Consider the following 21,856-nt stretch of genomic DNA (forward strand, 5'->3'; position numbering starts at 1 on the left):
CACACATACACACACAGGAACATTTGTAAGGCTATAATTTGTCAAATAAAATCATCCAAAATGCTAAACCACTTCAAATATAAAGTGGTGTGGTGACACTGGCACATCGACAATGTGTACTCACACACTCTCTCTCTCTTTATCTCTCAGACACACACACACACACACACACACACACACACACGCAATTGTGTGTGTCTAGAATCTAGAATTAGATTAAAAATAAATGATTGAAATAAATGATAAAATCTTAAGACTCCAACATTTCTCTTTGTAACATTTTGTTCAGGTTTGATTCTAATCATAATGTAACATTATTGAAAAACTGGGGGGTTTTTTGGTACAAAAAAATGCTAAACTTTGACAAAAATATTTTATTTTTGTTATAATTGTGATTTTATAATATTTAGATATGAATCCAACTGAATCCAACTTGTGAAAAGATATCTTTCAGGTAGTCTAATAGCAAATAGCATATACTGGAGCTCTATAGCCATCTAGTGGTTAAAATTATTATTTTTTATTTTAAAACTGCATTTTCCAAAAAATGGGCAAAAATGTTACATTAAACCATTTAAAATCATCCATGTTATCCCCATGAATGAAAGTTAGAAATCTGGGTCTTTTATAAAGTGAATTTTACATCAAATGCTGTTTTTTTGTAAAAAGGCTATTTAAATATTTATTTATTAATTTATTTATAGAAATTTAAAAAATATCATAAATTCTCCAAAAACTGCACAAATGTTGAGTAAAAACATTAACAAACAGAATAAAATTACATTTGTAAAAAAAAAAAACTATTATCTTGTTACAAAATTAAATGTTATTTTCTGGGGTCTCTAGAGACCCCAAAACCCAGAGTGTAGACATAAATAAAGACCATCAGAGGGTTAAGTAGATTGTGTGTGTGTGTGTGTGTGTGTGGCCTGGTAAACTCTATATTATGGGGTCAAAATGTCCCCACAAAAATGGCAATATCTGAAATCCTTGTCCTTATGAGGACATTTATTTTTTTGGTCCTCGTGAGGAAAACAGCATATAATTCATACTAAGTGATGTTTTTATGGAAAATGTAAAAATGCAGAAAGTTTTCTGTGATGGGTAGGTTTAGGGGTAGGGTTAGTGTAAGGGGATCAGGCATATCCATAGTGTCAATGGAAAGTCCCCATAAAACATGAAAACACAACATGTGTGTGTGGTTCAGATATTCCCTTTGCCCCACAAAAATAGTAATACCAGAAACTTTTGATCTTGTGGGGTCATTTTGGGTCCCCATGAATAAAACAGCATATAAATAATATTAAATATGTTTTTTTTTTGTTTTTTTTTTTATGTAAACATGCAAAAAGTTTTCTGTGAGGGTTATGTTTAGGGGTAGGGGAGAGGATATGAAGAGTTCAGATGCAAAAGCCTCTAAGTGCCATCTGAAATTTTCTTCTAGAATTATCATTTTTATCAAGCTCGTATATTTAAGTTCAGTAATTTCACTTAAATTGCAATGAAAATTACCTATTAATTGTCATTTAAGTGAAATTGCTGAACTTAAATATACGAGCTTGATAAAAATGATCATTCTAGAAGAAAATTTCAGATGGCACTTAGAGGCTTTTGCATCTGAACTCTTCATATACAGTTTTATACAGTATAAAATATGTCTATACACATACATATGAATATAACAATGTCTTTGGGAAGGCCACAAAAAACATGGAAATCCAAGGTGTGTGTGTGTGTGTTTGTAGTCTCACCAAGCTCATCAAAGTGGGTCTCGGTACCGTCTTCCTCTAGTACCGAACATACCATCCGAGCCTTCAGAAACGTGGTCCACTTGTTCACCAGACTGCGCTGACCACCAGTGTCATTCTAAATAGAATTTACAATGACATAAAATAAATTATAGTAATACGTCTATATATTATAGAGTCAATTATATTAATATATTTGTAAAAAATTCTGCTGGCACTCTGAAATCTAAATTCCTTTTAAAAAACGGACCTCCCTGCACATCATTGCGTAACTCGCAAACTGTAACAAACTGACAAGATGCTCAAACACACACAGAGACTTACAGGGCACACTCGAGCCACCATAGTGTGGATGTTCTTAGTGTTTCCACTACTGTCTGTCATTCTCTCACGCAGGAAAAAGTAGAGTTTGGCGTCGTTTGGGTCTGAGCCGTCAGGAATCAACTGGGCATCAATGAACACTGGCTCTAGTCAAAATAGAAGCATAACTACAGCTTAAACACTCAATTTGCTGTACATGAACCACAAAAGAGAAATAAGAATATTGAACCCTCTCATTTCTCTCCTAAAAAATCAAACATCTCTGAATGGTGCTAATGCCTGAGTTTATGTGAAATTTAATATAGCTGTGGGCGAACTGAGATACCTGACCAAATATGTGCTTCATTGTGTATATTTGGATAGTATCACACAAAAGATAATGTGACCCCCTTGAGAAAACCATTATGCATGGACAATATGTTTTCACTTTCCTGGTGGACTCATTGTAAACAGACTGTCCTGTCTTCAGCCTTTTCCTTTGATGTGGGCAAAGACCGTTTTTGCGGTGTGATTTGTGTATTATTTTACTGAAATGCCATGGAACGTGAACGTGTAATTTAATGCCAGCTACACATATATAATGATTTGTAGTTTCAAGTAAACTTTATGAGCAATTTCCTGATTGAACAGGCATAATAATAATGTAGATGGATGAAATAACATGTAGGGTTTATATACCGCTCAGCCATTTGGAGTTATGTTGGTCTGTCCTCACTGCGTTTCTTGTGGTCAGGCTCCTGAAAATGGCCGCGTCTGTCCCCATGAAGTCGATGTACATGCCAGAGAACAGCTCCTGATCTAACCATAGACACAAACACAAACGTGTCCCACAGTTGCTTTATACCGATTTTTCATGTTCAGTGAAAGATTTTCGTTTGCGAAAACGTTGTATTTTTAAGATTTTTGGAATCTGTATCTTCTCAAAAGAATAGTGATTGTCCTTTAGTTTTAATATATTCAGGTCCTCTTAAGAAATTTTTTTTTATTATTGTGGATGACACTTCAATAAAAAATGAATAATTCAATAATACAATTTTCCCCGCACTTTATGGACTTAATATTACATGTTTAAAGATGTTTTCGTGTTCGCACACAAAATCACACAGAACAGACTTCAGTTATGATGTCAAATGAAATAAATGTAATATTGCTATAAAAAAATATATATATATATATATATATATATATATATAATTAGTGCTGCTGTCAAATCGATTGACTGTGATTACCGGTAATCCCATCTAACATAAAAGTTTTAGACATAAAAATGTGTTTATACCGTATTATCATATTATTATCGTATTATAATATGATAATATTATAGTATATCATATAATATACCGTATTATCATATATATATATATATATATAATATATGTGTGTGTGCGCGTATGTGCTGTATACATACATATTATGTATGTATATACAGTATATATATATATATATATATATATATATATATATATATATATATATATATATATATATGTATGCATAAATGTGTGTTTACATCATATATAAATATAATAATATATACACACATATTATTTAAACAAAAACTTTTATGTTAGATGCGATTAAACGCAATTAATCGATTTGAGAGCACTAAATATATTTCAGTTGAATATGCAATATTTCTAATTATATGCAGTTAAATGTTTATATATATATATATATATATATATATATATATATATATATATATATATATATAAATACAAATTTAATTGCATGCGTTAACACATTAACTTTGACAGCCTTGTTTAAAACACATTTATTTTGTAAACCTATATAACTGTGGTTTCTGCTACTGGCTGAACGGATCTTTCTGTTGAATATGAGACATAGGGATTTATTGTGGCTGTACATTTCTCTGCGGTGTGCTCTACTAATGACCTGCTCAAATCTCCATTCCCCAAAGCTCTCCTTCCTTTCATCAATCCAGTACTCTATCACTTCATCACTCTAAAGCCTACAACTAGGGGCCAAGTGTATGATGGAAATTTGCAGACAGACGTCAGACAGAGAAAGCTGTAGGCTGTCATGTCAAGGACCGTCAGTCTTTGATGCCGTCTAGACGGTTAGGAACTGTTCTACTTAATGGAATAACCACTTAAAACTTTCTCTCATATACAGATGACTTCACGATAACCAATAGCATATTATATTTAGGCGTGCATGTGTAATTTCGTAGGAGAGTATATGTGGCACATGCAGTTAAATGGAGAGATTTGTTTCAGGGCTATTATAGTTAAATAAAATTAAAACCATAAAACTTGATGTTAGTTTAACTTGATGAACTAAAATAGCTAAATCAAATAAAAATGAATAAATACTAGGTGTGACGATACACAATGTTGAGTTCACAGGAAAGAGACAAGACAATATTTTAACACTAATTTTAAGAAATTCAGTGACGAGATATACGACTGGAAAAATAGTCGACTGAAAGACACAAAATGCAAAACAATGCAGGTGCATTTTGAAATGTTTTAACAAATCATCTTGTAATGAATGTCACTTAGGTGTATGAATGATCAAATACAGTAAAAGATAGAACAATATAATGCAAGCATTGTAAAAGGTTTTGCCACAAACTCAACTCCGTCATGCTGATATCGCGAGACAGCTTTTCAAATCAACTAGAAATATTGTGAGATATTTTGGCACAAGATCTTGTCACACCCCTGATTTAGGTGTAAAATGAAAACTGACATACATTTTTTAAATATATATAAAAAATGTAAAAATAATAGTATATTAATTATATTAAAATAACACTGGTGTGTTTATATTGCTGTTCTAATGGCTGTGTGTGTGTGTGTGTGTGTGTGTGTGTGTGTGTGTGTGTGTGTGTGTGTGTGTGTGTGTGTGTGTGTGTGTGTGTGTGTGTGTGTGTGTGTGTGTGTGTGTGTGTGTGTGTGTGTGTGTAATGTAGCCCAAGAGCTGTGTCAACAGCAACCTAACACCAACTAGCCAATTACAGATCAAAGGATTAAGGGGGCGGCACTGAGCGACCCAAAGTTGTCACATCGGAAGGGGAGCAGACACCCACAAAATGTGGGTGTTTGGTGACGCTATGGGGTCATGAACAAAGAGATCATAGAGAAAATGAATTTTAGTAAGTGTGCAAGACAAAATGGCACCTGTGGATAAAGACACAAAAGACGCCAGCACTCACTGAGCATGACCGAGACGGTGTTGACTTGTGGGTTGAAGGAGCACCTCCCTTTCCCTGATTCTGCTCGGGAAGAGATTTGAAACACTTGCTCCTGCCAATGACAAAAACACACAAAAAAATCTTCATATTCTTCGAATTTCACAATCACAATGTTATTATGGTATCAACTATTTCAGATAAACCTGCCCATTAAGCCACGTGCATGAACATTAGGACTGGGCATTGACACAAATTTCATGAAAATGAGAATTGATTAAAATAGAGGAATCTCTATTTTTTTTCCAGCCCTAATAAACAACAAAAAAAGTCTGTTATATGTCTGTCAAGCAGTTTTACCCTAAGCGGCCGATTCTTTCCCAGAATAAGCTGCAAAGTTGACCAGACTCAAGGCTGATAATCAGATCATAGTCTTCATAAATATAAATGAGTCTGACATATGCTCTTGCTATCATTTTATCCCATTTCCCATCATCAAATCCAATCTTTCAATTTGATCTGAAATGTTTCACAGCCAATCTAAAATAAAAAGTTTTCTTCCTTGCACGCATTTGTGCAGTGATTTTGGAGAGCTGCCTTTCTTCTGATTGGTTGGACAGACTTGCCCAGATGCTTCCAGGTTTCCGATTGCCAGGCCAATTTATCTCCTCCTTTGGTGTCGGGATGTTGGCTAGTCACGTGAAGTGAGAGAAACCAGAGACGTGGAGAGCCTCCGTCAGGACATACAGCCGCTGGTGCTAGAGCTTCTCATTTATCACGAGGACGCGTGTGTTCATTAACTAATGTATTGCCTCTTTACATCACACACAACTATAGGCAAAGAAACAAGTCACATGGTGACTTCAGGGTGGCCCTATCATTGTTATGTCACAAACTACACTGCACACTTTTAAAGGTCACAGGTCACCCCGTTCTGGAGTTTTCTGCTCCTGTAATAGTCCAGCTGGTGTGTAGCCGAGAGAACTGGACACGGGTGGAGGGTTGAGAGAGCAAAATGCTTTTCAAACAAAAAAAAGAATGATAGAAAACAAGCTGCTGAACTCAGATGCTAGCAGTAACTCTAATCACATCTGGTCTCGCCTGGTCTCTTCTCTTCATTTTTTTTCTCCTTTTACCTCTACAGATTCTAGTTCCATTTTGTGTCATCTCATCTGGTTAATTAATTTGATCTTGCCTCATCTTAGCTGGTCTCTTCTCTTCACCCCTCCTTCCTTCCCTTTTCTTTTTCTCTTTCTCTAAGTATTTGTGTCTCGTCTCATCTGGTATCCTCTTCTCATTTTGTTTAACCTTGTCTCACCTCATCTCTTGTCTTTTGTTTCACTTTGCTGTGTCTTGTCTCAATTTATAATTTGTAATTTCTTCTCTTCTATTTTTCTCATCTTGTCTCATCTCTTCTCATTGAATTTAGTCCTGTCACATGTCTTCTCCTTTAACCTTTAATATTTAATGTATTCAGGTCTCCTGTTGTGGCTTGCCTCATCTCATCTGGGTCTAGGTTTATATTGTTTCATCTCATCTCAACTAACCTCATCTCATCTCCTTTCCTCTCTTTGATTTCTCATGTCTTGCCTCATCTTATCTCATATCTCTTTTCATATTGTCTCATCTCTTCTCATTTCATTTAATCGTACCTCATCTGGTTTCATCGCAGCTGGTCTCTTCACTTTTTTCTTATTCTTTTTTATTTCATCTGGTCTCATTTTATCTGCTCTTTCTTGAAACTTTAAGGATTGTTGTCTCGTCTCTTTTCTTTTCTCTATTCTCTTCTTGTTTTAATTCTCATCTAGTTGCATTCTCCTTTCTTTTTTAATTGTGTATTCCCATCTCGTGTCACAGCTTGTCACCTCTCGTATCATCCTATCTGGTTATTACTTCATGTCATCTCATCTTGCCTCTCATCATCTCTTGTCTTGTTTCATCTTGCCGTGTCTTATCTCTTCATTTTTATATTTCTTCTCTTCTATTTTCTTTTAATCTCATCTTGTCTCATCTCTGCTCTTTTAATTTAATCTTGTCTCTTCTCTAACCTTTAATTATGTTAAACATGTTGCAGCTAGATAAAAATTTGTAAACTTATCTGGTTCTTGATTTTTCTTGTTTCGTCTAGTCTCATCTCACCTTGTCTTGTCTCGTCCCTTGTATTGTTTTGACTAGTCTCGTCTCGTCTCATCTCACCTTTTCTCATCTCGTATTGTCTATTGTTTTTTCTTGTTTTGACTAGTCTAGTCTCATCTCACCTCGTCTTTTCTTATCTCCTGTCTTGTTTCATCTAGTCTCCTCTCATCTCACCTTGTCTTTTCTCGTCTCTTGACTTTTCTCTTGTTTTTTCTTGTTTCGACTAGTCGTCTCATCTCACATTGGCTTTTCTCATCTCCTGTCTTGTTTCGACTAGTCTCGTCTCTTGTCCTGTTTCATCTAGTCTCATCTCACCTCGCCTTAACTCGTCCCTTGTCTTGTTTTGACTTGTCTCATCTCATCTCACCTCGTCTTATCTCGTCCCATGTCTTGTTTTGACTTGTCTCATCTCACCTCGCCTTAACTCGTCCCTTGTCTTGTTTTGACTTGTCTCATCTCATCTCACCTCGTCTTATCTCGTCCCATGTCTTGTTTTGACTTGTCTCATCTCACCTCGTCTTATCTCGTCCCTTGTCTTGTTTTGACTTGTCTCATCTCACCTCGTCTTATCTCGTCCCTTGTCTTGTTTCGTCTTGCCTCAATTCACCTTGCCTTATCTCATCTCTTGTCTTGTTTTGGCTAGTCTTTGTCTCATCTTCCCTCACATTAACTCATCTCTTGTCTTGTTTCGTCTAGTCTCGTCTCATCTCACCTCATCTTTTCTCGTCTCTTGTCTTGTTTCGTCTAGTCTTGTCTCATCTCATCTCGCCTTGTCACCTCTCTTGTCTTGTTTTGACTAGTCTTATCTCACCTCGCCTTATCTCATCTCTTGTCTTGTTTTGGCTAGTCTTGTCTCATCTCACCTCATCTTAACTTGTCTCTTGTTTTGTTTTGACTCGTCTCATCTCATCTCACCTCGTTTTATCTCGTCTCTTGTCTTGTTTCGTCTTGTCTCATCTCACCTCGCCTTATCTCATCTCTTGTCTTGTTTCGGCAAGTCTCATCTCATCTCCCCTCGCATTAACTCATCTCTTGTCTTGTTTCGTCTAGTCTCATCTCATCTCCCCTCGCATTAACTCATCTCTTGTCTTGTTTCGTCTAGTCTCGTCTCATCTCACCTTACCTTACCTTGTCACCTCTCTTGTCTTGTTTTGACTAGTCTTATCTCACCTCGCCTTATCATCTCTTGTCTTGTTTTGGCTAGTCTCATCTCATCTCACCTCGCCTTAACTCGTCCCTTGTCTTGTTTTGACTTGTCTCATCTCATCTCACCTCGTCTTATCTCATCCCTTGTCTTGTTTTGACTTGTCTCATCTCACCTCGTCTTATCTCGTCCCTTGTCTTGTTTTGACTTGTCTCATCTCACCTCGCCTTATCTCATCTCTTGTCTTGTTTCGGCAAGTCTCATCTCATCTCCCCTCGCATTAACTCATCTCTTGTCTTGTTTCGTCTAGTCTCGTCTCATCTCACCTCACCTTACCTTGTCACCTCTCTTGTCTTGTTTTGACTAGTCTTATCTCACCTCGCCTTATCTCATCTCTTGTCTTGTTTTGGCTAGTCTTGGCTCATTTCACCTCGCCTTATCTCATCTCTTGTCTTGTTTTGACTTGTCTCATCTCACCTTGTCTTATCTCGTCCCTTGTCTTGTTTCGTCTTGCCTCATTTCACCTTGCCTTATCTCATCTCTTGTCTTGTTTCGGCTAGTCTTTGTCTCATCTCCCCTCACATTAACTCATCTCTTGTCTTGTTTCGTCTAGTCTCGTCTCATCTCACCTCATCTTTTCTCGTCTCTTGTCTTGTGTCGTCTAGTCTCGTCTCATCTCACCTTACCTTGTCACCTCTCTTGTCTTGTTTTGACTAGTCTTATCTCACCTCGCCTTATCTCATCTCTTGTTTTGGCTAGTCTTGGCTCATTTCACCTCGCATTAACTCGTCTCTTGTCTTGTTTTGACTAGTCTTGTCTCATCTCATCTCATCTTTTCTCGTCTCTTGTCTTGTTTTGTCTAGTCTCCTCTCATCTCACCTCGTCTAATTTTGTCTTTTGTCTCTTCTCGTTTTGTCATCTGGTCTCATCTCTTCTCTTGTTTAATCTCATTACAATTCATTTTATTGCTCTCCTTTTGATTGGCATGTCTCATCTCATCTGGTCTCTTCTCTCTTTTTTTGACCTCTAACTACCCTCATTCCCTTTCTGGTCTAAATTATCAAGGAGGATGTCATATCAAAGGATGGATAATGTATGACCTTAGATTACAGAAGCACATTTTTACCAGGAAATTAGGGCAGTATGGGCTTACTGTCCATTTCCCAATACAACATTTCAGAAATCTGAAGCAAATGTAGTAAAAATTAAGGTGAAACTGAACTAAATCAGACCGCCTGACTGCTTTACATTAGTAAGTGTAAACTGACCTCAGGACGCCTGCCACGGTTAACATATCCACACACTGGGCTGTAGGCTCCACTGCCGCAGATGAAAAGATGTGTCCTGTTATAAGGCTGGATCACTCGTAAGAAGTTTCCACATCCATGCTGAGGAGAACAAAAGAAACAGAGATCATTGCTTTTGATCCTATAGTTATACTACAATCTTATTTTACAATCTAATTTTAAAGTCATTTAACGCTGATGCTACAAGAAAGCTGACTTCTTTCATTCTGGAAACTGAAAATGCCAATTAAAATTAAGACGACTTGTATCGATCCAAACCTATAATTCAGGAAGTGAAAGTTTATATAGGTCAGGAATTCAAGGCTTATTCAAGGAATCCAGGAAACCCAAAGTAAAGTGTGGCCAAACCGACTGCACACGAAAAAGAGGGAGAGAGGGATGAGTCGAGAAAAGAAAATCGCCAGGGGAGCAGTTAGGAACTTGGCGAAGTGTGTCAAAACAGCAGCTGCATGAGCTCTCGGTTAGCATGTGCACACACAGGACCTTCATGAGCAACTCCAGGAAAATAACTGCACTTCCAACAGTACACACCCCACCATCCACTCCTCGCTTTCACATGTTTGTCATTATTTCTTTTTCTGTGGCACATATCAACATTATCCTCTTCTGGCTTGTAAACTTTATCTTCCGCAAAGGTTGAAAAGACGTCTTGACAGCTTACGGTTCACGTAGAGATCAGGCAAAATTAACAAGAGCAAGCTCTATAAACATGTCTTAATATCATTTACAGCTCTGTTAAAGAAATGCCTCAGTGTTTGCCAAATGATGCCGATGGATTCGGATGATGTGAGGTCACGCGCTGCTGATGATCCTATCAGGGGAGAGATATGGGGTGTATCCCTGTGAGGGGAGGAAACCTAACAAGTGGGCAACACTACAGATCCATAGATGCAAATAAAACGTCAGGGGAAATATGTGGTGCAAACCCTAGTTTAAACATGTACACAGATAGAGGGAAAACAGACTCTAGGAAGGGCTCAAACACAAATATTTGTCAAAAGGCTGAACTGCATATTCCACTATGTGACGCATTGCTCTGTTAAACCCCTACTGTTAAAGTTATTAGACCACTGTATTCCTACAATCGAAGTATCTAGGGCTGGGTAAATTTTATGAAAACTTTTAAGTACATTTCTTTGCCATTTTTCACCCTAAAATACAAATCAAAATAAATAAATAATTAAAAAATAATAATAATTAAATACATTTTGAATAATCAAATATTTTGAATAATTTTAGATTTATTTATTTATGTATTTGCATTCCGACATTATTTTTTTATGACAAATTAAGCGCATTTTCCTCCAACTCTTTCCCACAATACTGTATGTGAAGAAAAAAATCACAATACCTTACTGCAATTGCTAAAATATTATAATGTTACTTATATTCATAGATTCATAGAGTTGGAATGCTTTTAAATTATGTAGAATTTTATTTATAAAAAATAATTATTTTTATTAAATCAAATATGGAAACTTTTTTCTGCCACAGAATAAAAAAATAAAAAAGGTAATTCCGACTTTTTATTTTAAAAATCTGACTTGCGGAGTTCGATTCTCAGAATTGCGAGTTTATTTCTGGCAATTCAGACTTTATAACTTGCAATTGCAACTTTATACCTCGCAATTCTGACCTTTTTTCTCAGAATTGTGGGATATAAACTCAGAATTGTGAGTCTCACAAACATTCTTGCAGTTCTGACTTTATTTCTTGCATTGGCAAGTTTGTAACTCTGAAAAGTCTGAGTTGTGAGATAAAAAGTTGTAATTATCTTCTGGAAGGACAATGTGCTTGCTGTCAAAATAATGTCAGAATGCAAAAAAGTCATTAAAAACATTCTTTTTCCTTCTCTTTCTTTTTAATTCAGGTACCTGAATTTTCCCTATTTTTCCAGTTACATGCAATTAAAATATACTTTACAATATTTAATTTCATATTTGAGTACCAGTGCACATATACCTGTGTTTTTCATTAGTACATGAAATACAGGTTTAAAATTATAATTTGCGTCTGGCATTTGTGGCAAGTATGTTAAGTACAGTATTTTTCTTTCGCCAGCTGAGAACATTAGTCCATTCCTACATTTTACTTTATTCTAACACGTAATTAATGACACATTGTGACCTCCCATTGCGCTACAGACAACATCTAGAGACAGCTTTTACTCAGGGGCACTGGGGCAACACCATCTGTTTCTGATCCCGCCATGACTGATAGAAATTGGAATAATAAAACGTTATTTTGAAAAACTCATGCATCTGTTCCTGATCCAGCCATAACGGTTAAAATTTGAGGTCTAAACACTGATTTAGAGTCAGCTCATGTTTGGTGCTCTTTCGATTGATTTGGGACGAGTTTAATTAATTGCTGTGATTGTAGGGAGAATAATGCTTGTGAAAACAGCTCACTGGATGATCACTTCACCAAGCAACAGAAAAATAGGATTTGAATCAAGAATGCTGCTGCTGTGTAAAAAGGCATAAAAAGGTGGCCAACCATAAAATGCCAGGAGTTTAAAAGTGTCAATGTTCTTACTGTGGGGTCTTTGCCAGCCATCTGACACTCCTCGACCTTACTGGTGGATGCCGGCCAGAAGATCTGATAGAGAAAAAATAAGAGGAGAGCAATGTGAGATTTGTAATATTGATGAAAGCACTTTAGATATGACAGTGTAGTGTTTTTGACTGACAGATTTTCGTTATAATTTAAATAATTATTTTCAGGGGTTCAGAAGACTTCAAATATAGAAAATGAGTGATATAAAATGCTTTGGCACATTTCCTAATATTTTTTATTTTTTTTGTCATCAACAATCCTAGTCACCTTTCATTGTATGGACAAAAGCAGCCTGGACATTCTGCAAATTTTCTCTTTTTTGTGTTTCATGGAAAAAAAGTTACTATAAATATCAAATTTAACGCCTAGAAGTTATTTAGCAATCTCAAGCTCTAAAAGAAAACAAAAATCATGCTGTATTGTTCTCAGCCTTAAGGCTTTTTACTGGCGAACTCATGTGATTCGGTAGAGCCCTGCAGGATAGATAGGCACCATAGACCAGCAGAATGCAATGAAACTGAAGTTTTGCCAGCCTTAGTTGGAGGAGGAAAGATAAACTTCCATACCTTGTGCCAGTTGTGTTTAAAGGAGACATATCATGCTTTTAAATCGTTCCTTTTTACACATAAATCATACATTTGTAGTCTATATAAAGCGGAACTGCAATGCTTGGGTCTGAATTCCTCATTATTATAGCTCCACAGGCCCCTTTTCTACCCCTTTTCTGATGTGCGTCTGAGAGCAACTCGTTTTGGTGCGGTCTCTTTAAATACAATTGAGACACTTCATACCCCGCCCCCTCTCCAGGATGCAGAGGTGAGACACTTCATACCCCGCCCCCTCTCCAGTTTGCAGAGGTGACACTCGGTTCAACTCCACCCCGTTCGGCCATTTTTGTAGTTTGATAGCAGAGATACGATTATCTAGCGGCACAGAAACTTTTTATTCACACGTTATTAACAAAATGTCAACAACGGAAGACTTGTCCAGCCAGCCTTACATGTTCGAGCCAGAGTCAGAGCCGGAGCGAGATGAAAATGAAGACGACGAACCTGCAGAACAACGTCTTCATATGGATGTATCGCAATGGTGTGTCACTGTATTTACACATGAAACTTTGGTCTTCCAACCTTTTACCACCGTGTCGATTTATTTTGATCAATATGTGCGAGGGAGAGAGAGCAAGACAGCGTCTAGTTTGGAGACGGTGTCTTGTTTACATTTTCGCCTGGCTCCAAAGAGAGAGAGAGTGCGTGCGCGCGACCGGGTCTCTCTCTCTCTGCTCGTTCTTTCAGTTAAACATGCGCCCTGTCACAAGCGCAGCAGTTCATCTACATTAGACGGTGTAATGAAGCGTGTGGGTTACTACATCCAACAACCGAACATTTTAACTTACCCTCTCGTAACTTCTGCATCTTTTAGCTTGGACTACAAAATTGCAGCGATAAATAAAAATGGCGGATTGCTCGAAGTGTTGGGCTGGAAGTCAATGTCCTTATTTGGCAGTTCCGCTGCAAATACTGTGACGTAATAGTTCACAAAACGTCATAGATAACAGAAAAATCTGAACAGGTTGAAAAATAAGGCCAAACCAGAATATAAAGATATCAACGAAGCACCTGAAGAGAATAATTTCAACTTTTCTGTACTTCTAAACACTCCAAATATACAACAAAATGCATTTAAGGGCTAAAAAAGTGGATTTAGCATGATATGTCCCCTTTAAGCTGTCTGTTTGTGTTTAAACAAACTGCATCTCTCCCATTTGTCAAATGAGATGTGAAAGAAGAAATGTGGTCACCATTGGTTTTTCAACAGCTGCAGAAGTGTTCTGCTGCATTTCATGTTGATATAGAGGAGTGCTGACTGCTCTCTAACCTTCAGCGTGGTCTGGCTGATGTTATTGATGTCCATCGAGAGTACATGGTCCTTGCAGCCCACGTACATGCGGTCCTGATCCTCATCCATGAAAAGGATCCTGTAATCCATGGCCTTATCAGACAAAGTGTAGTGCTCAAAGGACGGGGTTTTCTGTAATTCTGTAATGCAAACACAAACATGTTCTTTTGCATTAGTGTGAGTGAGGTTGTGGTGTTTTCTTGGACGAGGCTGCCGAACCCTGATCTTATTCAAAAACACACACACTCTCACATACTTCTACAGAGATACAGGGCCCTTCACTATACCATCAAAGTCTCTAATGAAGAGTGACCTCATGAATATTCATTGTTGTTTCTCATTAGTCATTCACTAATGTATAGAGAAACGGAGGCCACATTGATACCCTCCTCCTCGTCTTTATTCTTTTTTAACACTCTTCTAAAGCCACCCCTCCTTGTATTTCTCTTCCATGTTCGGATAACTCCCTCCAGTTCTAATCAAAGTCACATTTATCTTCTCAACAGACAGTTTCCTTTCATGTTTCTGCTTTTTATCCTAAAATAAAGAGAAGCCTACGAAGACAAAAGCAGCGCAATTCCCACCTTCCTTAGTGGATCTCATGTCAAATATCTTCATCCCCTGCTTCCTATTCAAACCAGCACATCCAATGCAAGATTGGGCAAAATTAGGAATTTAATAATGTGTAATAAAAACATTCTAAAATATATTTAAAAATATATTAGGGATGCACTGATATGAACATTTTGGCCAATACCGATAATTCTTTATATTTGAAAGCCGATAACCGATATATTGGCCAATAAATCTAAATCAAAATTTGTATATCATTTTTGACCACTTAACTGTATTTTACTTTTTTGAAGCGATTCCAATCATATTTCAACCAATTCAAATTATTTATCGGCATTAATATATTGGGCAAATTTTCTTATTAGGCCGATAACGAAAACATTAAAAATGAACATAACTGGCCGATACCGATATGGTGGACGATATATCGTGCATCCCTAAAATATGTACTTTAATATATGAATCTCAAATTATTAAACATTTCTCATAGTTCAGTACTGTCAAAACAGCAATCAAATTCATATTAATTTTGCCAAACAGCACCACAGAATTGTGATGAATATTAAAGGAGAACTCCGGTCAATTTTAACATTGAGCTAATTTTTTTGTAAATTTGGAGTGCTGTCAATACAGAGAACAACGACAAAAATCGATGTTGCCTACACCGTGTTATCCTCTTTTTAAAATTTGCACCCTGTTGACTTCAATGGGGCAGGTTTTAAACCTGCTTTTAGCCTCTTAGCATCCTTGATTTGTCATTACAAGTGCACAGCCAATGTGAGTGAGTTTATTTAGAGTGAACACGGTGAATCTGACTGCAGTAGATGTGAAAGAAATGAATAAAAGTGATGTTAATTCAGCCAGCGAAAATACCTGTATTTACATCCTGTTTTCGGTCGAAGCCCATAGTAATCGATTGTCGAGTTCACGTGCATAGTTTTAGTATCTATGATCACGCGCGTGAACTCGACAATCGATTACTGTGGACTTCGACCGAAAACAGGAAGTAAATACAGGTATTTTCGCTGGCTGAATTAACAGGCTAAACGCAGGTTTAAAACCTGCCCCATTGAAGTCAACAGGGTGCAAATTTTAAAAAGAGGATAACACGGTGTAGGCAACACCGATTTTTGTCGTTGTTCTCTGTACTGACAGCACTCCAAATTTACAAAAAAATGAGCTCAATGTTAAAATTGACCGGAGTTCTCCTTTAAAAGCAAAAAATATACATATATACAGTACACACACATACATACACTAGTTCTATTGGTGATATTTCAAAGATCGATTTAATTTATTATTTATGTTCCTTTTGAAATTCATATGTTTCTACTTAAAATTCTGTTTACAATTTTACATTTCAAATTCAATTTAAATTCAGGAATTTAAAAGACATTCCGATTATAAAGCGACCAGCACACAAGACGAAGTGAAGATTGTCACCCCAGGCTCTCTGAAGAGCATTGACAGTAGACAACATGTCTCACCAGACTATTATGGGATTATATTAGTGGAGAGGGCCTTGTCAAACCCGTCATTTTAACGTGGATTTAATAAAGAGGAGGTGCGGAGGGCAACAGATTACATCAACCAGGCTTCAAAGCACCACGGATAGCATCTCAGTAAGATAAGAGCGGCATTATTACTGCTCAAAGAGCTCATCAGGGCGAGACTGCAACGTGCTGTGAGCATGAGAACTAGACAGGAACGAAGACGTGACATTGCAGAAGAAACATAGGAGGAAGCAGATGTGAGGAAATAAGTATTAAATAAAGAGAGAAATCCCACTTCTGGTTAGGTTTCAGGAGACTAATTAGAAACATTCTGCTTCTGTAAACTCAGACAGGAATCATAAAATCCCATTTCACTCTATTCAGCAGACTAAAGACTTTAGAAAGATTTTCCTTTCAGAAAATTGCGTTGGTGGGTGAGCCTTTAATTTCAGTTTATTTCAGCTTCTGTTTTAGGTTTGTTATTACATAAAAATGCTGTGTTGCTCATAACTTATTCTTTCTTTCGTAGCTCAAAATTTTTCCCAGATGTTAAATTCTAAAGGCCCATTCACACCAAGGTCATAATAAACATAATTGTAACTATATTAGCATCCACACCAACATAAGTGGTGTCAATGTTTTTATCGTTTCAGCTGGGGGGAAAAAATCAATCAAGCAATCCCAACGGTATCTTTTCTTTGACTCTTTGCATTTTTGAAAGATTATGGTAATTATAATCGTTCTTGTGAACCTTAAGAATTACATTTTATATTTTCTGAAGGGAATGTGAGTGGTACTTGCCTGGGCAAAAGTCACCACTTCCAGGGTGTTCTGGGGGATGTTAACACACACACACACACACACTACCGTTTAAAACTTTTGGGTCTGCTTTAATGATTTAATGATTTTTTTTTTTAAATACAGTAATAAACTGTATTGTTCTTAATTATTTCAATGTAGAATAACGATTTTATTTTTTAATATATTATAAAATATAATTTATTCCTGTGATCAAAGCTGAGTTTTCAGCATTATGAATCCAGTCTTCAGTGTCACATGATCCTTAAGAAATCATTCTAATATGCTGATTTGCTGCTCAAGAAACATTTATTATTATTAATGCCAATAGTATTGCGGAAACCGTGATTGACGAGGGATTTGATGAACAAGAAGTTGAAAAGGACAGCATTTATTTGAAATAGAAATCATTTGTAACATTAGAAATGTCGTTTACTGTCACTTTTGACCAATTTAATGTGTCTTTGCCGAATAAACGTGTTAATTTCTTCTTCTTTTTAAATCTTACTTACCCCACATTTTTGAACGGTAGTGTAAATAAAGCTTTAGTTCAGGTTTAGGTTTGAGTGTGTTAGGTTAAGCAATGATTAACCTCAAACTGTTTATTGTTGAATCTGACTTTCATATATTCTGTCTTTCTAAAAGGATTTCTAATATGGTGAAGTAAAAGACAGCACAGTGGGAAACGCTCACAAGACCTTCCCACCCCATGGATAAACAGACACACGTTCCCCCTCTCGGGAGGATTGTGTGGTGTTTTGTGTCCGCCTGTCCTGACCCCTGAGCTCTGAAAACATGAATCATTCTTAGAGCTATGGACACATGTCTAAGTCAACATTCCCCACTGACAGGTGCTACCACACCTGCTCATAATGCGATTAAGAAGAATGCTGTAGTTTATTTCATATTTGGGTTTACGGAAGAAAATACAACAGACCAATGATCTAATTTACTCTAAATGTAAAATAATATTTGACTTAAGGCCAAAGGTCTCTTAGCACATTTTTCAGTTAGGGCAGACAGAGGGTACATCCCAATCCACATACTTATACTATGCACTAAAAGTATGCACTTCAGATAGGAAAGTTTATACTTTTGAGTGTGTAGTAAGACTAATATATAGAAGAATTGCCTGTTCTAGTCTTATGAATAGTATGTACATTGGGATGCAACAAGAGATTTGTTTGAAAAGCAATTTTTACTAACTAGTAAGCCAACTAACCAATTGCAAATGCACAATTTCTTTTAAATAACAAGCTGAATTATGCTTTTATTTGTAACACATTTTAATATTTTTACAATAAAGCCCATTTTTCTCAGCAGATTCACTCCAGGTAGCCTGAGTTACAGTAGTTGGATGGCACTTATGCAATGCAGTTTTCAAAATGTGCCAGGCCAGTTGGATTAGGATCAAGGCTTTGACTGCGTCAATGCAACATTCATCTAATTGTTTATGAGCCACTGCAGTGTTAATTTGGCCCTGTGTTTTTGGATCATGAACTTTCTGGAAAGAATGAGGGTGCACATCACAGTGAAACACTGACTGATCGTTGCATCATTCAGTCTCAAAATGAGATCTGAATGCTTTTGAAAAGGCAGTGTGTTTATATGCCATGTGATATTGCAGTATGGAAAATAGGATTACAAAATCAATCACAAATATAAAAATTGAAGATGATAAAAAGACAAATCCAGTTTAAAATGTTCTTAGAAATGTCAGCGATTTTCAGTTATTCTTTCTGCAATTTACATCAATATGCCAGTAGGTGGCAACAAGTATCTGCCATTATGAATGAGTCATTGAATCATTCAATCAAACATTTTGTTCAAAAGCACTGATTCATTCAGGTGCAGTCACATTCACCGTTGCTTACTGACATTTTGTGGGTGAAAGACAGCCATTTTAATTGGAACAAGAGTTTCACTTGAAGGTGAAAAATTTCGCCACGTAATTTTAACTCATGTTCAGTTTGGTCACGTGAATTCGCTGCGCTCAACAGAAAGCTGCTTGGTTTGAAATTGACTTCTGAGTGAACTGTGCTTCATACATCATTATGCTATTGTCAGTGATAGTAGACATTGAAATGAAATTTTGCATATTTTCCCAGGCGCAAACCTAAATTTGGGTATTAGTTAGCAACATTCTATCTAAAAGGAAAGATACTCAAAATTAACTGCTTGTTTATTGAACTATTGCATAAAAGCAATATCCTAATTACCTTCTATACAGGGTGTGAATAACATGCAGACTATTTTTGTTAGTGTCATGATAGTTCAGCAACAATGAAAATAAAACTCGCTATCCTAAAACTCGTTAAGCCAGTTAATTAGCCAGTTCTAATAAGTTAAAATATTCTAAAACTTGCAATCAAACTTAAACTGTCACCGTTTCACTCTTGTATTTAGCTTTGGAAAGTCTGATTCATTCTAGTAATCTATTTTTTTGGATTATGCCAATGAAAGTCCCGTTGGAAATGTTTCACCATTTTATTCATATCGAAGTATAGTTAAATGCTGCTGTTTATTTTCATTTCTGTTTTGAGAAGCTTCACTGTTGTTTAATTACTATGAGCAGCATTCAACACTGATTAAACTTTTTTATGTTTTTGAATAAATTAGTAGGTCAAGACTCCAGCATCATGTCAGTGATCCATCTACAAACAGCTCAAGCTAATGTCTGGAGACACCATTCATCAATGAATGGGAATTAGACCACATAAGCATTTCTGTAAAGGTAACCCACAATTGAATTCATGTTATTAATTTAAAAAACATCATTCAGTCCAATCATGACTAGTGTCAAGAGAATATTGATAAGGGGCCTGACCTAATATGAAGAATGCATAGTTATGCTACATCATGGAAAGTTGGCAGACATCAGCCTATAGCAAACCGCTATACAGTGAAAACTTCAGAGAGACTCTGAATTTAAATGCTTCCAGCAATCAAACTCACTGTCAGCAGTCAAAAGCAGCACACATGATGATTATGAATCAACATCAAGCAAATCAAAAGCATATTCCATAACTTAAAGGCCAATATGTAACTTTAAACCCCAGGCTAAATCACGTCAAGAGGGCTTTTGATTAATGAATACATTTTGTTTGTGAACATACAGTATTAATCATGGGCTTGACCACATTCCTGCATGGTTAAATCAGGAAGATCAACCCAGAGATGTTCATCAGACATCCTGGTAGGATTGGTCCTAGTGGAGACATTGTGGGTGTTGCTCTGTTGATACGGTTGACCATGACATGGGCTGTGTTGTCCGCTCAGCGGGGTGCTCTTTACACTGCCGATGGTGTGGTTTTCTGGAAGGGTTGTATTGCGGAGAAGTGCTGGGAACATTTTCCTCACAGGCGTTATGTCTAGGCCTCTTCCTGAGCTCCTCAGTGGAGTGATATTTGATATATGTGGTTAAAAAGCACTTATGAACTTGTGTAGTCAAATAAGAAGGTTGATTCTCATTATTATACTACAGTTTGATTGTCTTTAAATCATCTGTGACAGGAACAGAGCTGAAAACAAGTTGCAGTAACAACTCAAGAAGTTGGCTGACAGTTTGCCGCAGTAGTTGTGTGTAACAGGGGTTTTCACATTTGGGGCTTGTGGATGTACAAAAACTTTAGAGAGTTTTCTATTTATTTATTATTATTATTTACAAAATGTATTTTTAGGGTTGTTAAATTTAAATATTAATTTTATATATTAATAATAATAATAATTTTAAACAAACTCATTTTTAAACATACCAAATTTGATACTTGATACAATTTTGATACAGCTGATTTGGAACAGTATTTATTGCAAAAAACGTGATGTGAATGAGTTCAAATTGATTTTTTGATTTTTTTCAGGTTTATTCATGTTTTTTCACTTATAGTGGGTAGAATATTTTTACATATTGGGTAATATTTTAGTAATTTGCTTTGGCTTCAGAACAATGAGAATTTGCAAAAATGTGTTTTTATAATAATACTTATAAGATTATGGGCCCTATCTTGCACCCAGCGCAATTGACTTAGTACACCGACGCATGTATCATTCCTATTTTGCACCCGCGCAAAGCGCGTTTTTTCCTCCACAGAAGCACGTCGCTAAACTAGGGAATGAACTTGCGCTCCCTGGGCGGTTCAGCGCAAAAAAGGAGGCGTGTTCCAGCGCAAACGTTCCTTCATGCTATTTTGCAGGTTTAGAAAACAGTTGCGCCACTAACCAGGAAAAAATGGTTTAAAGTCAGTGGCGCGTTGCGCATGTTATTCATATGCTATTTTAAGGGCGCATGCTTGGCCATAATCAATGTAGCGTGTGCACAACGCGCATACACTTTGATTCTCTCATCTACACAGAAGCAGCAGTTTTCATTTTTGCAAATCATACATTATTACGATAGATAGATAGATAGATAGATAGATAGATAGATAGATAGATAGATAGATAGATAGATAGACAATTTATTATAAAAGCATACATCTAGCTTACACAGTTACCCAAATTATCATACGCCTTTTTAACCGAATGGGTGGGTTTCTCCATCCCCAACGTCCCTGACGAGAGCGTTGCTCTCCTCGGCTGTGAACCGCTCCTCGCGTGCGTCTGGCAAATCCGCCGTTATAATAGGAATCCGCTTTAGAACAAGCGCGCCTGCTCTTAAAGGGAATGTGAGATGACGCTCTGATTGGTTTATTTCACGTTACGCCCAAACCACACCTATGAAT

At 36.7% G+C, this 21,856-nt stretch overlaps 1 protein-coding gene across 1 annotated transcript in view; it reads right to left on the bottom strand.

Moving 5' to 3' along the window:
• sema3c (sema domain, immunoglobulin domain (Ig), short basic domain, secreted, (semaphorin) 3C) overlaps window positions 1-21,856 on the bottom strand; it is a gene marked incomplete at its 3' end in the record, with an annotated part of 58,596 nt that overhangs the window by 14,989 nt on the left and 21,751 nt on the right. The window contains exons 3-9 of the mRNA XM_079868176.1: window positions 14,251-14,411; window positions 12,352-12,414; window positions 9,775-9,894; window positions 5,251-5,341; window positions 2,748-2,867; window positions 2,073-2,215; window positions 1,752-1,866 (exon numbers count right to left, since the gene is read on the bottom strand). Of these exons, the coding sequence (XP_079724302.1) occupies window positions 1,752-1,866; window positions 2,073-2,215; window positions 2,748-2,867; window positions 5,251-5,341; window positions 9,775-9,894; window positions 12,352-12,414; window positions 14,251-14,411 (813 nt within the window). The remainder of the gene's footprint in view (window positions 1-1,751; window positions 1,867-2,072; window positions 2,216-2,747; window positions 2,868-5,250; window positions 5,342-9,774; window positions 9,895-12,351; window positions 12,415-14,250; window positions 14,412-21,856) is intronic.

The sequence above is a fragment of the Squalius cephalus genome (genome assembly GCF_949319135.1).
Source record: "Squalius cephalus genome assembly, chromosome: 4".
NCBI classification, from domain to species: Eukaryota; Metazoa; Chordata; class Actinopteri; order Cypriniformes; family Leuciscidae; genus Squalius; species Squalius cephalus.